The following is a 13,242-nucleotide window of genomic DNA, read 5'->3' on the forward strand; positions in this document are numbered from 1 at the left end:
AGAGAGCATGAGGTGTACGTAGGTGGGGTTGGGGGGGTGGGGAGGAAAGCCTAGATGAGAGGTGTAAGGAAACCCTCAAACACACTCCAGCTGAGAATCCTCTCAAGTTGTCTGATTCGTGACGGCCACATCCCATTAACGGAAACCCAAGTCACAGAAATAGGCCAGGGGGATGTAAAGGGCGGTTTTAAACTGAGTAAAACAGCCATTAAAAAATGATGCTTTCAGGTAACACTGCCATTGAATACTCAAGTGTTTGCCTCGCTCAGGACAATGGTAGGTCTGGCTCCACAATGACCTGGAAGAAAAGCTCTGTCCATCACCAACACAAAGTAAGTGTTTTAAATATTTTTTTCAAAGAAAGGTTCACTTAAAAAATATGACTCACACCACCAGGAGCGGGTGAGTTGTATGCATTCTCAGTGTGTCTATCCGACAATAATGACTTGAAAGGTAGGTTATTTCCAGCAGCAAGCTGTTCAGATATTATCATGGGTCTGGGAGATTACTGGTAATCCTTGGCTGATATGCATCAGACAACAGGATCAGGAGTCAAGTGATTACCATTCAACTATTACAAAACTGTGTGTACATCTGTCACCATTGTCTTTGCATTTGGGGACGTGTGTTATACAAGCGGTAAAATGATGCACAGGCAAATATGACAAGGTGAACTTTTAGGTATAGAAGAGGTGAATTATTTTAGTATTATGTTATGACTACGATGTTGATCAGTTGCCTTGATGTTGTGGCTTGGCATGACATGGAATAGTTATTGGATATTGGATGTTGATATTGGGTGCATTGGTGACTGGGCTAAATGGAATCTCAGAGTATAATTTTGTCTTATAACTGCTGCCATAACATAATAAAATGCAATATTATATTTGAACATGAACTCACTCGTCATCCCTAGTGTCTCCATCCATGTCCATCGTCTACTATTACCGCGCACGCACGCTCTTACGCACGAGGTTACGCACAAACACTCTCTCTCTCTCTCTCTCTCTCTCTCTCTCTCTCTCTCTCTCTCTCTCTCTCTCTCTCTCTCTCTCTCTCTCTCATACACGCACACAAGCCTCCAGAAATCACATAGTGTTGGGTTTTGGGAGGACAGTCGCGTTGGATAATCGGGTTTATTCCTGGCCACTCGGAATGGACGGATGTGTCTTCCTCTTTTTGAACCCCTCCAGGGTTTAACCAATAACTTTGGGGATGCTGATCTGAAAGGACTAGTTTTGATTTGATTGATGCGGAGTCTACAAGCACCATCCGCGTATGCAAACTACAACAGGTTATGTGCCTCACCTGTACTAGAGGAGCGTTTTATCACGTAGGTAGGTTAACTGCTGATTTATGCGTAGATTCATGTCACAGATGCTCTCACGCGGTCACATCATCTGACGTAGGTGGTAATGCATGTAAATTCCGTTTTAGGCACGTAGCCTACACAATGAAATGTGAAATGTGGCATGTCCAGGACGTTGCTAAACTAGTGTTTTAGGAGTCAAGTGTCCTCTACATTTGTTTACTTTTTCTTTCGTAAGAAATTGAACTTATCTATCCATAAGTAAACTTAAGATTCTCCCTTGCAAAACACACACCCTTTCACATGGGCGGTTGAATGGATAACTTGGGGGAAAGAACAATGATTTTGTGTTTAAAAACAGAAGCGTAGAATGTTCAGAGTATGGTGATGCGAGGTGAATTTCACCAGTACAGCTAGTACCTAGGTCTATCAAACGGACACCCGAGGTTTTTCCATTACTCCCGTTGATTTGTTGAAATGCATCAATGCGTAGGCAATGCACTGGTCATATCATAAAAACAATAACCTACATAGGATTTTTATGGCCGTGGAAAGAGTCTTTGCTTCACTGTCTTAAAAATGAATTTACACAGATAAGCAGGGGGAAGTGAACACTCTGGAACGACTTCTGTATATAAAGTATATGCATGATGAGGCGATCCAATTAAGATAACCATTGTCAACCAACCTTTTAAAGAAAAAAAAGAAAGGCCATTGCGTCATGTAATGACTTTTGTAACTCAATTATAAGAATTGCCTAATCATTTTAACAAGAGCTGGAGGAAGGATGCGCTTCAGCTGTTGGGGATTGTGGTTGTTTTTTTCTGTGCTTGGTTTTATTCTTTTTCTCTGTTTTTTTCCCCTAGGTATTGTAGGAGAATGCACAGCTTGATGCACATACTCAGGTGGCTCTCTGCCTCTCTGTTGTATAAAATTCCACAGAGGAGCTTGCTGTTGAAATAACAAAAGAAAAAAATCGCACTCAGTAAAGGTCAAGGTAGGTGTTCATGTGCCTTTCAACACACTATTCTCAGTAATGCCAGTCTGTGCTGCACATGCCTCTTGTGCCACTCTATGTGTGGTTATTTCAAAGCCACATACAAAGTTTTGAAAGGATTATCTTATTTCCCTAGATATATCCGAAACCTCAGTACATTGTGTCCTACTGCCTTAAGCCCCCAGCTCTCACTGGACTCTCATGGCTCAGTACACACTTGTACAATATTTTGCGGTGCTCTCACATTGGACTATAATTTCCAGAGGAGTGAAGTTGCAAGCGATTTGTGGTTGGAGTACGCTTACAACTGAACTTCTTTGGAGAACATGATGAATGGAATGAGCACCGATACAAGGATTTCTTGATTCCTCCGTTGAAAATCAAGTCAGGCCATCGAAATGTGTCTGTAGCAAATAAAAAGTGATCTATGCAAAGTGAAGTCTTTTTTCTTGTTTCAACTTGGTTATTCATTTGGTCAACACTGAAGTAGCGTCTTTATGCAGATGTGCCCGCCGGCGGGCCCGTTCACTTTGCTCGAAGCGCTCAACATCATGACAATGGCTATGCCATTACCAAGAGCCCTAAGTAACGTATTAAGATTTGGCCATTACAATTTTGGTGACAATAAGGCTATAACAGAGGCTTTCAACCCTAATGAATTTCTTTTCGATCAGGACACAAAACCAGTGTAGGCCCCACAGACCATCTCAGAGCTCAACTGGACTGAGAAGCAAAACCTGATCCACTGGCCACCATGCCCATCATCAGCAATGCCAACCGGGACTTCAGCAACCTCTCCGTCAGCACCGACAACAGCAGCCTCGATCGCTTCTTTACAGAGATCCCCGAGACCGAGACTGTCAAGGGGGTTTACTACAAGCGGGCCAAATTCCTCCGGGAGCCAACAGAGGCCTCTGAGGAGAAGGTGGACCCTGCCCAGCTGGCCCTCATCAACGTGGGGGGTGACCGCTATGCCTTCCCCTGGTCCACCCTGGACGAGTTCCCCCTGACGCGACTGGGCCAGCTACGCTTCTGCCGCGGCCGCGACGACATCTGCCGGCTGTGCGATGACTTCGACGAGGCGCGCCACGAGTACTTCTTCGACCGCAGCTCGGCCGCCTTCCGCGTCATCCTCAACTTCCTGGCGGCCGGCAAGCTGCGACTGCTGCGCGAGTCCTGTGCCGTCTCGCTGTGGGACGAGCTCAACTACTGGGGCGTGGACCCGGCGCAGATGGAGCGCTGCTGCCGGCGACGCATGATGAGCGACGTGGACGAGGCGGCCGAGAGGAAGCGCAGGGACGAGGAGTGGCGGCAGCGACGACTGGACCTGCTACACCGCCCCCACCTGGAGGAAAGAGGGTACCGCAAGGTGATGGGCATGCTGAGAGACATGGTGGAGAACCCCCAGTCGGGCTGGCTGGGCAAAGGCTTCGCCCTCTTCTCCATCATCATGATCGCCGTGACGGTCATCAGCCTGTGCATAAGCACCATGCCGGACCTCAGGGAGGAGGAGAAAAGGGTGAGGGAAGCAGATGTTTCATGTTACAATGTTAAAAGCTTTTGGTAATGGAAAAGTAGAAGTAGGCATGGATCCTGTTGTGCAACTTTAGGCTCTTAGGGTTCTTAACAGCTTGATGAGCGAGTTCAGATGCTGGATCTCTGATTAGTCCGAGATCAAATGGTCATTCTTTGTTCAGATGGTCCGATATTAGGTTCCATAGAACTTCAAATGCTGAGACTATTGGTAAACCAACCATCTGTCGCAATATGATGTGTCTTCATGAAGGCCAGGCATTAGACCTATGTGTCTTTTAATTAAGATCAGGCATTAGCATCATTATATAGAGTTACATACAGTATAAAAGTGTAAATTAAGATGCAACTAATATTTAGCCAGACTGACAGGGAAGAAAGGATTTTTCCACAGCATTTATGGCTCTCCACATGTTTTCGAACCACAGGAAGACATGAAATTCAGGCCGTGTGTTGCGTGCATGTTCTGTGTGTCCTTGATGTTTTCATCCCCTCCGCCTCCTCCTCCTCCTTTGCACAGGGCGAGTGTTCGCCAAAGTGTAAGCGCATGTTCATCGTGGAGACCATCTGCGTGGTCTGGTTCTCCCTGGAGTTCGTGCTGCGCTTCATCCAGGCCGACAGCAAGCTGGCCTTCGCCCGGAGCCCCCTCAACATCATCGACGCCGTGGCCATCCTGCCCTACTACATCTCCCTGATCGTGGATGAGACCGACCCACTGAAGGAGGAACTGGGCACGGCCGGCAGCGGAGGAGGGGGCCGAGGGTACCTGGACAAGCTCAGCCTGATCCTGCGGGTGCTGCGGGCTTTGCGAATCCTGTACGTGATGCGGCTGGCGCGCCACTCCCTGGGTCTGCAGACGCTGGGGCTGACGGTGCAGCGCAGCACGCGGGAGTTCGGCTTGCTGCTGTGCTTCCTGTGCGTGGCCGTGGCCCTCTTCTCGCCACTGGTGCACCTGGCCGAGAGCGAGCTGGGCACGGAGCCCGACACCTCCACGGCGGGCATGGGCGCCCAGGGGTTCACCAGCATACCCGCCACCTACTGGTGGGCCATCATCTCCATGACAACTGTAGGCTACGGCGACATGGTGCCCAACAGGTATGCTTCACTTCAGCCTATACATGGGTTTACCGTTTGTGAACAATCCCTGGCTGCGCGACCCTGGCTGCGCACTGTTCAACCTCTGATTGTTGGAAACTGCTATTGGTCAAAAAATGAGCTCATGCGGTTGGCTGCTTAGCATCTTGCCCCTCCTCACAACATACAACATGAATGTTTGTAGACAAAAAACCTATGTATGGTTGCGATGGAATTTGAACCTGCAAACTGTTGATCACTAAACCAACTCCCTAGCCTTAAGGCCATTGCTGCACTTGTGATGCAGTATGCTTGCATGGTAATCCGAGAATGCATGTCATATAGATGTAACCGCTTTGCCTTAAGATTACTGCAAATGATTTTTGGATGCCCTTCATTTAGCTTCCGTAGCAGATCTATTTCATCCTACCAAAGTCTTTTTTTGGCGTAATTACAAATGACTAATCGAAGCAGTGGGTGAACTAAAAATATTACCTGGGCCCCCGCAGGTGGTTTGGCATGGTCTTGCAATAACCATGTCTGTATCTTTGTGTTGATTGTTGCCAAATTTCACTTGTAGACTGAAATGGAGAACAGAAAATTTAGTGTTGAAGTGTCATTAGAATCCAACATTATGTGCCTACGTCATCTGCTCCCAACCTGGGTGCCAAACATGCTGTTTTTCCTGCAACATTGCTCAAAACGTTGCCCTGTGTCTTAAAGGTTTTCTCTGCTTTGCTTCCTCCCTAAAAGCCTCCCGGGCCAGGTGGTGGCCTTCAGCAGCATCCTGAGCGGCATCCTCATCATGGCCTTCCCCGCCACCTCCATCTTCCACCGCTTCTCGCGCTCCTACCAGGAGCTGAAGCTGGAGCACGAGATGATGTTCAAGGCCGAGCAGAAGGAGGAGCGTCTGGCCAGCCTGGCCGCCCTGACCTTCGAGGACACCCTGCGGGACCAGCAGCGCTTCCAGGTGGCCCCCTTCCCCGACTGGGTGTGGGAGGAGAATGGCGTGGGGGGCCACCGGGAGAACGGGAACGGGCAGTGCGACCAATGTGACTATCAGCCCCTCACACAACATGGCCACTGAGGTGGCAGCGCAGCGGGCTGGGAAGGCAACAAGGGGAGACAAACGGGACAAACGGGTCAGCTGACCCAGGCCCAGGGAGAGAGAGGGCCCAGAATACTACAGGGTAACTATTTCATGTATTGAGTGGGTGGCCCCTCAGATGACCTTTTCCTGGGCCTGGCCAAAGCTGTCAGTGGCTCTGGCAGGCAATGTGCACTGCTCACTCTTTGAAGACTGCTTAAAAGGTGTCGTGTCCAGTCATGCCTGTTACATTTGTGCAAGTGATTTTTACACACACATGGCTTTGGTTCAAAAGAGTATTTGGTTTGGGTTTTTCAGACTTTAAATGCGTCTTCCAGGTATCGATCTTATCCTTTTTGACGTACATATCCCTGTCTCACGTCTTGTACTTCAGAGCAGAAATAGAGAAAGAAAATACTGCATGCATGTTGACAACACGGTGCGTGTTCTCTTCCCTGAGATGATTGGTGTTTCTAGCTTGCAGATTCAAAGATTAACTTAATCACTTTACATTTTCAATGCTGGATGAAAAACACGTTTGGAATTTGATATTTTAACTTGATTTTTACCTATTGGTTTGTTCAGTATTTCAGAATATGAATACATGATGTAATTTTGGAGGAAAAAAACATATTGCCCATTGGCACCTGTGGAGATGGCTTGAAGTCCATGATACAGTAAGTAAGGGGATAAGGTACGTTCTACTCTGTTGTGATGCAACGGCGGGGGGCGCGACGTCGCCATGTTGGCGGCGGAAGTAGAAAGTAGAGTGCCTTTTTCCATGCTTCTCTATGTGCGACTTAAAGCAATGTACCTCCGAAGCAATTCATGCCATGCATGCTCTGTTTCTTTCAAACGATAGTTTCCCGTCCCTTTCAAACCACCCTGGTATTTTTTTTTGACTGACCCCTTGTTTTAGAGTGCTATTAAAATAGTTTAAATGACCAATGAGTGCTGTTATCTGCGTTGATTGACAGTTGACATTCTTTAGAATTATTTTTTTGATTGACAGGGCGTCGTCAAGGAGACGTTCGACTCAGTCAGTCCCGCGCCAGTGTCGTGCCAGAAAGTCCCTCCAGCGAAGTCCTTACTTTGAACTTCATCACTTTGATGGATTATTTCATTGATTCACTTTCCCCATACTTTGGTCTTGTTGTGCCTTTGGATATACTAATCCGTATTCTCTCGGAAGCCCTGCAGTTTTGGTAAGTAAAATTTAAGAAAAGTACAAGTAGAGCTCTCGATATGTGGCTGTTAAAAATGACAAAATGACTGAGGTGTACGATATGCTAGCTGTTATTAGCTCTTGTTTCCTCAATATTAATAGAGCTCTAGCTGTGTTTGGTGTTTGGTCTGTCGATTTGTTAAGCAACTTAATTCCAAGTTGAATGTCATTCGTATTATGACCAAAGCGTGTATGTTTTTGGCGTGCATCCGGTGAGACTAATCTGTAAATAGCTCATCGTACTCCTTTCAACGTCTTCCTGGTGCAAATATATTGCTTTCTGTAGCTAGCATGCATGGTCGTGTGTGTGATTTCACCAGCTTCTAGCGGTTGACTCGGAGGAGAGCTAAACGTAGTCCGAGAACAATATAAACAATTTGTTTACCGCATTTCGAGCACACATACTAGACAACCCAGAATTTGCCCTGGCATCACCGAACTACAGGCCTGTTCAAAAGAATTCATGACGAGACGTGTTGACTGTTGTTTACATACTGTAGTTCTCTTGGCAATGCAAGGGCCGTCTGTCTTTGTATTGCCCAGCAGCTAAGACATTCAATGCTATCGCACTTTAGGGCTTTTGAGTAAAAAATAGCCTCATTAGAACCAGTTCTATAAGGACTGATGGGACTTTGGATGTCATACGATGCTCTGTCTAGTCAGTTTCGCTGTTTCACTAAAAAACATTGCGATCAATGCCACGTCGTCTAAATGCTGGATGTATTGCGTTGTGTCGTTTGATAAGGTGTGTATCCTGCTTGTTTTTCAGAGCACTTCAGGCGTCGGTGTGACTCTTTTTGCTCAGCATCCAAACCGTGCCACCTCCACCAACAGCCAGAAGATCATCTCGGCATCACAGCTGTCGATGGGGCATTGCGTTATCACTACCAGAGCAACGGTTAGTAATGTATCAAACACATAGTAGTGGTAGTGGTATGACACTGTCAAATGTTGCATGTGAAGTGAAATGCCTTGCCATTAGCCTATATTCCTGGGAACATCGTGTGTGCCTCATTTGACTTATCTGTAACTTATTATGTTATAGAGGTGCCCTTCCAGTGAGATTTCCACAAAGAAAAGTGTCAAGATAAAAACAGATGCACCACGGACCCTTTCAACCTCAACACCAGTCCAACAAAGGCCAAGTAAAACTTCCAGGTTAGAGGAGGAAGAGGATAGCATCACAACACCACCTGACCCCCTTGATATCTGGCATTTGGAGAAAGGTGAGTGTCTTGAGCTGATCAATATGTTTACAAACAGAATGTTTGGATGCACATAGACCTACCGGTAACTTGCTTTTCGTGTCGTCTGATCAGTGTTCAGCAAGTTACTGAAAAGCTGCAATACATTACCGATTACACGTAACTGACATTTTGAAATAATCCCTCACATCATAATATTACTAAATGTATGTAGGCCATTACACTGATGTTGCATTACTTCAGTTACTTTAGCCAAAATAATTGCCAAAATATGGATTTGGTGATTTACAAAAGTAATGTATTACATTGTGGTTTCCAAACTTTTTCCATGTGCACCCCTTTGTACATTTCAATGTGGTTTGTGCAACCCTTAAGTGATGGTCCTCTTGAGGTAGGCTACGCACCCCCCAGGGGTGCTCCACACCCCAGTTTAGGAAACCTGGCCGTAATTAATTACTTTTGTAATGTGTTACCCCCCCAACACTGCGTTTTGATTTGGTGCATATTGTGTTTGTCTTTCAGAGCACATCACAGTCGTCTGTGTGACACCCCCTCGCTGCACGCCGGCACCCAAAACCAAGCCACCTCCACCACCGGTCAGATCATCTCGGTATGCACAGCAGTCTGAGGGGACATTATGTACATATCAATATATCAAAAACATACCTAGACTAGTGGTATGAGACATGTTATGTGCTTGGGAAGTGAGGTGCACTACTGCTGTTCTAAGCCTTAGCTCTCTGCATGGCTAAGGGATGGTACGGTCATTGGCACTCGATGTCACATACGCTGCCTACCCTTGGCCTACATATTCGTGAGAACTTTGTGTGTGCCTTATTTGGTTGCTGAAAATCAAGTCTGCACACTAAGCTCCCATTTCACTTAATTTAGTGTGATGGTATGATTCTAACATTAATTATTTTGCTATTGGATTTGTGTTTATTGTTACAGCTGAAGATGTGTACAGTACGCTCCTGCCTGCATCCTATCACCACAAGTTCACCCCAGAGGATCTGCTGGCGACAACCATTGTGATATCGTTGCAATTATGAAACACACTTAATAAATGCTAATACATCACATCACACACATTTTGTTTCTGAATTGTTTTTCAATATTGGTAACACACTGTTGTTACAACATCTGTTTAGGTCAGGGGTGGGGAACCATGTCAAAACCATGTTTACGCCCCCTCAGGCCATCTTATCCTCTCCCCAATATAATTTTAATGTTGTACAGCTTCACATGAAATATATGACATATTTTGTAAAGGCATCTTAGAAATTACATCAGCAATACAATTAAGTTATATTCAAGGTACCAAGAGAAGGTGGTGTCGGTTGTAAAGCTGGCCACCTTCAATATAGGCCAAAAAAGCTGGGGGGAATCCTGTTTTGTGTTCATAGTACGGCCCTTGGAGGACTTACATGGTTGTTGAAGGACTTTGAAGTGGCCCCTCAAATGAAAAAGGTTCCCTACCCCTGGTTTAGACGAATGGCCAGACAAATGTTAAGAATTGAAGTCATGCATTTCTTAGAAGTGGGAAAGAACGTCCTCATAATGATTTGCACGTTAGAAAGCACACATGTAAGCACACATGTAAGAAGACACTGAAGTCAAGATTTCACTTTAATCTGAAATTCAAGTACTCAAAATACCAGATGGTGTAATGATCATACTGTATTACCTATGCTTTACTAACTGAAAGGTTTTGGGTTGCCTACCGTTTACTTAAGTAATATGATTTAAGAATGAGAAGGGCTTTTTTATTCTGAATTTTCTCAAAGACGGGGGGGGGGGGGGGTCATGACTGCTTGACTGCAATCTTCACTCTGGATGACTGCTTGACGATGAGGAGCCTTTCTTCAACTTCCATGGTTTGTGCCTGTCAAACGGAAAGGTTTAATTAATTGTTTTGCACGTTACTTGTAGAGGGATTTATACACGGCAGCTGTGGGTAAATATGCTATATGTCCGTGTAGGGGGTTAACTTGGTGTGTCAGACAAACATTCCTAATAATATTTAACGTCAATGGTCGCAGATGTTGAAATATTCATGTGAAACTGAACATCCAAGGGCTCTCGCCTGCACAACTTCAATGATGCTACTGAGATAGGGCCCTACATTGCAGACTTGGATAACAGTTTTCGGCCAAATAATACGAAGACCCCAAATAGCATGGGCTGTATGCACTTTCCGTGTACAGTTCAGTTTGCAACTGTACAATGCCGTTACAAGGTGCTGAAGTTAAGTAAGTTAGATCTAATGCCATTTGGCTGGCTCAGGTTAGCCGCTAAGCTAAATAATATTACCGTATGATGGTTTCATAAGCCTTTCAAGATTTCGTTGGCCCTAGAACCATTTCATAAATATCATATTGGTATTCTCCACACTTACCGACCACCAGTTGTATTTCAACTTGCGTTGGTGGTTTTGTGACAATCAATGTTTTCGGTGTTGACTATTTCCACAGCTGAGAACTTGTTTTAATATCTTGAGACGCCATGACATATTTTCATCTCCGACGATGCGGCAGCATCGCGTGGGAGGGCTTCAAGTAGGTGTTTTCGGATTGGCTGGCGCTGTCAGCGATGTCGACCTATCGGCAATGTAGCTCAACGTTGCCAAGGTGATTATTTCACTTCCGTATTTTGGAGGCGGAAGTAAATCAGCCGCGGTTGCATCAAAACCGTTGAATGGAGTTCTATGGAACCACCTTCTCCCCTTATGTAGACCTCCTTGCTTGAAGTCCATGAACATGTGGGTGTTCTGCAACTTTTGCAGAGTTAGTTTGCTGGTTGGAAAAACATTATATGATTTTTGTTGTATAGTGCATCATCACAGAGCAGAACAATTGCATGAAGAACATAGGCCTATGTATTGTCATCTTGAACCATTAACAATTGCAGTAAAAACATTACAGGAGGAGACAGTGTTGGGGTTAGTAAACATCTGTTTATAAATATCTGGTTTGTTTCACCTCCTGTCTGCCTCTGTCTGTCTTATCCATCCCCACTTGTTAGACAGACAGTGAGCTATGGTTACTTGGGAGGAGGCTGAAGGCACTATTTTCCTCTCTGGAGGCTTAGCCATGGTAACTGAAAGGGGAGTAAATGAGTCTCAAGTGTGTCAAGTCTCTCATGCTGGAGTCTATTTTTTAAATGAATAAACACTGGAACGCTTCCATTGAACTTTCTTTTTTTGTCTATTGTGTTTGTGGTTTTGATGTTTGATTTCTGTGTCAGGTGCAAAAGAGCTCTTAGTGAATCAATTTACTCTTTTAAATTGAAGTTGCAACCGGGGTTTTATATTCACAAAAGGTTCTCACTATGTGAGCCTCCAGCTATTTCAAATTCACCTCTCGTGTTGGTTCTACTTCTGAAGTACTTGGTTTATTGTCTGGGTGTGATTACATTTTGGCCGAAGTCACTATCAGTGTCTCAATTTTGACCAAGGCCTGTGCACTGAATATCAAATAGTATATGCTAGTACTATTATGAGGACCAAGACTCTGGGAAAGTGTAGAATTTTAATGGCACTTTTTATGGTACTTTTGACCTGCTTTCTGAAAGAGTTGCAGCATTAGTGATGATGAGTGTGCTCATGTCTAACTGGCAGCGGGGAACAAAGAATCAATAGGGTTAGTAATGAATATTATAATAATTATATAATAATAAGGTAAAACACTTCAACCCGAAACTGCTAAATGTACAGTGACGATGTAGGTTTATCCTGTATGTTTGAGCTGAGTCCATACGCTTTCCATGGGGCTCAGCATTTAGCCACCAGAGGTAGCCAAGCGTGTAAAAGCTGTGCACACAGGAGATATTTACCTGGGCCTTCACAGGGCCCGCAGATACTGCCAGCTGATCTGCCAAACATGTCCCTGTTTGATATTTACTCCATCCCATATAACCCCCATCAGTTTATGTCAAGCGCATCCCCACTAACAAACCTTGCCCTCGGCCAAGCTCCTCCCAGGATGTATGCTAAACACCTAGCAGCACAGTATCCCTCAAGTAGGCTACAGTATTGTGAAAATCAGGGAAGTTAACAGGCGGGGATAAAGGGGTCAGTTGTCCAGGGCCAAGGTAAGAGAGGGGGCCCAAATGTGTGTCCTCATTACCTTGTCATGGGCCCAGCCAAAACTGTCAGTGGCCCTGCTGGAAATAGAGACAACTTCCCACAGCAAGCGAAACTGCTGTGGCAGCCAGGTTGAATGAGAAGAAGGCTAGGTTTCGAAAATAAAAGCCGTAGACGTAGAGTAAAGCAGATGTAGTGATTTTAGAGTTTTTATTTCAAATGATGAACAGCAGAGGGTCTAACAAAACCAACAGGGCAACTGCACCAGGACCCGTGAAATAATAGAAAAAATTGTAACACTTTACTTTAAGCCCATTTTTAGTGCATTATGAGCATATTTCTAAAGAAGTATCATGTGCATCATAATTAGTCACAATGCTTTATGGCTACTTTCATAATGCTTCATGATGTATTGTATCAACATTTATAACTATACATCTAGCTTTTAATGCCTTCTAAATACAATGGTGTTATTTATTACAAGGGGTTTGCAAAACTATTGCTAAGTCCAAAAGGGGGGAGGGGGGGGGGTCCCTGCTGAAAACGTTTGGAAACTACTGCACTATAGAATGGGCTTTAAGTTAAGTGTTACCGAAAAAATAATACCTACAGTAAGACCCAAGTGCAAAGATTTCTTTCAAACAATATGTTACTATATGGTTTGCAATCAGAAATGCTTTAATCTCTTAGTAAATTTCACAGTGTTTAAGGAAGCAAGATGATGTCCA

General features: G+C 44.9%; 1 protein-coding gene across 1 annotated transcript; it reads left to right on the plus strand.

Annotated features, from left to right (window-relative positions):
* Window positions 1–1,080: 1,080 nt before the first annotated feature.
* Window positions 1,081–6,240, plus strand: kcng4b (potassium voltage-gated channel, subfamily G, member 4b). The gene is made up of 5 exons (XM_063189325.1): window positions 1,081–1,337; window positions 2,176–2,306; window positions 2,981–3,825; window positions 4,360–4,934; window positions 5,667–6,240. Exons 3-5 carry the CDS (start codon window positions 3,061–3,063, stop codon window positions 5,998–6,000), a joined length of 1,674 nt encoding a protein of 557 aa, XP_063045395.1. The 5' UTR covers window positions 1,081–1,337; window positions 2,176–2,306; window positions 2,981–3,060; the 3' UTR covers window positions 6,001–6,240.
* The last annotated feature ends 7,002 nt before the right edge of the window (window positions 6,241–13,242 follow it).

Source organism: Engraulis encrasicolus, chromosome 22 (genome assembly GCF_034702125.1).
Source record: "Engraulis encrasicolus isolate BLACKSEA-1 chromosome 22, IST_EnEncr_1.0, whole genome shotgun sequence".
Lineage (NCBI taxonomy): Eukaryota > Metazoa > Chordata > Actinopteri > Clupeiformes > Engraulidae > Engraulis > Engraulis encrasicolus.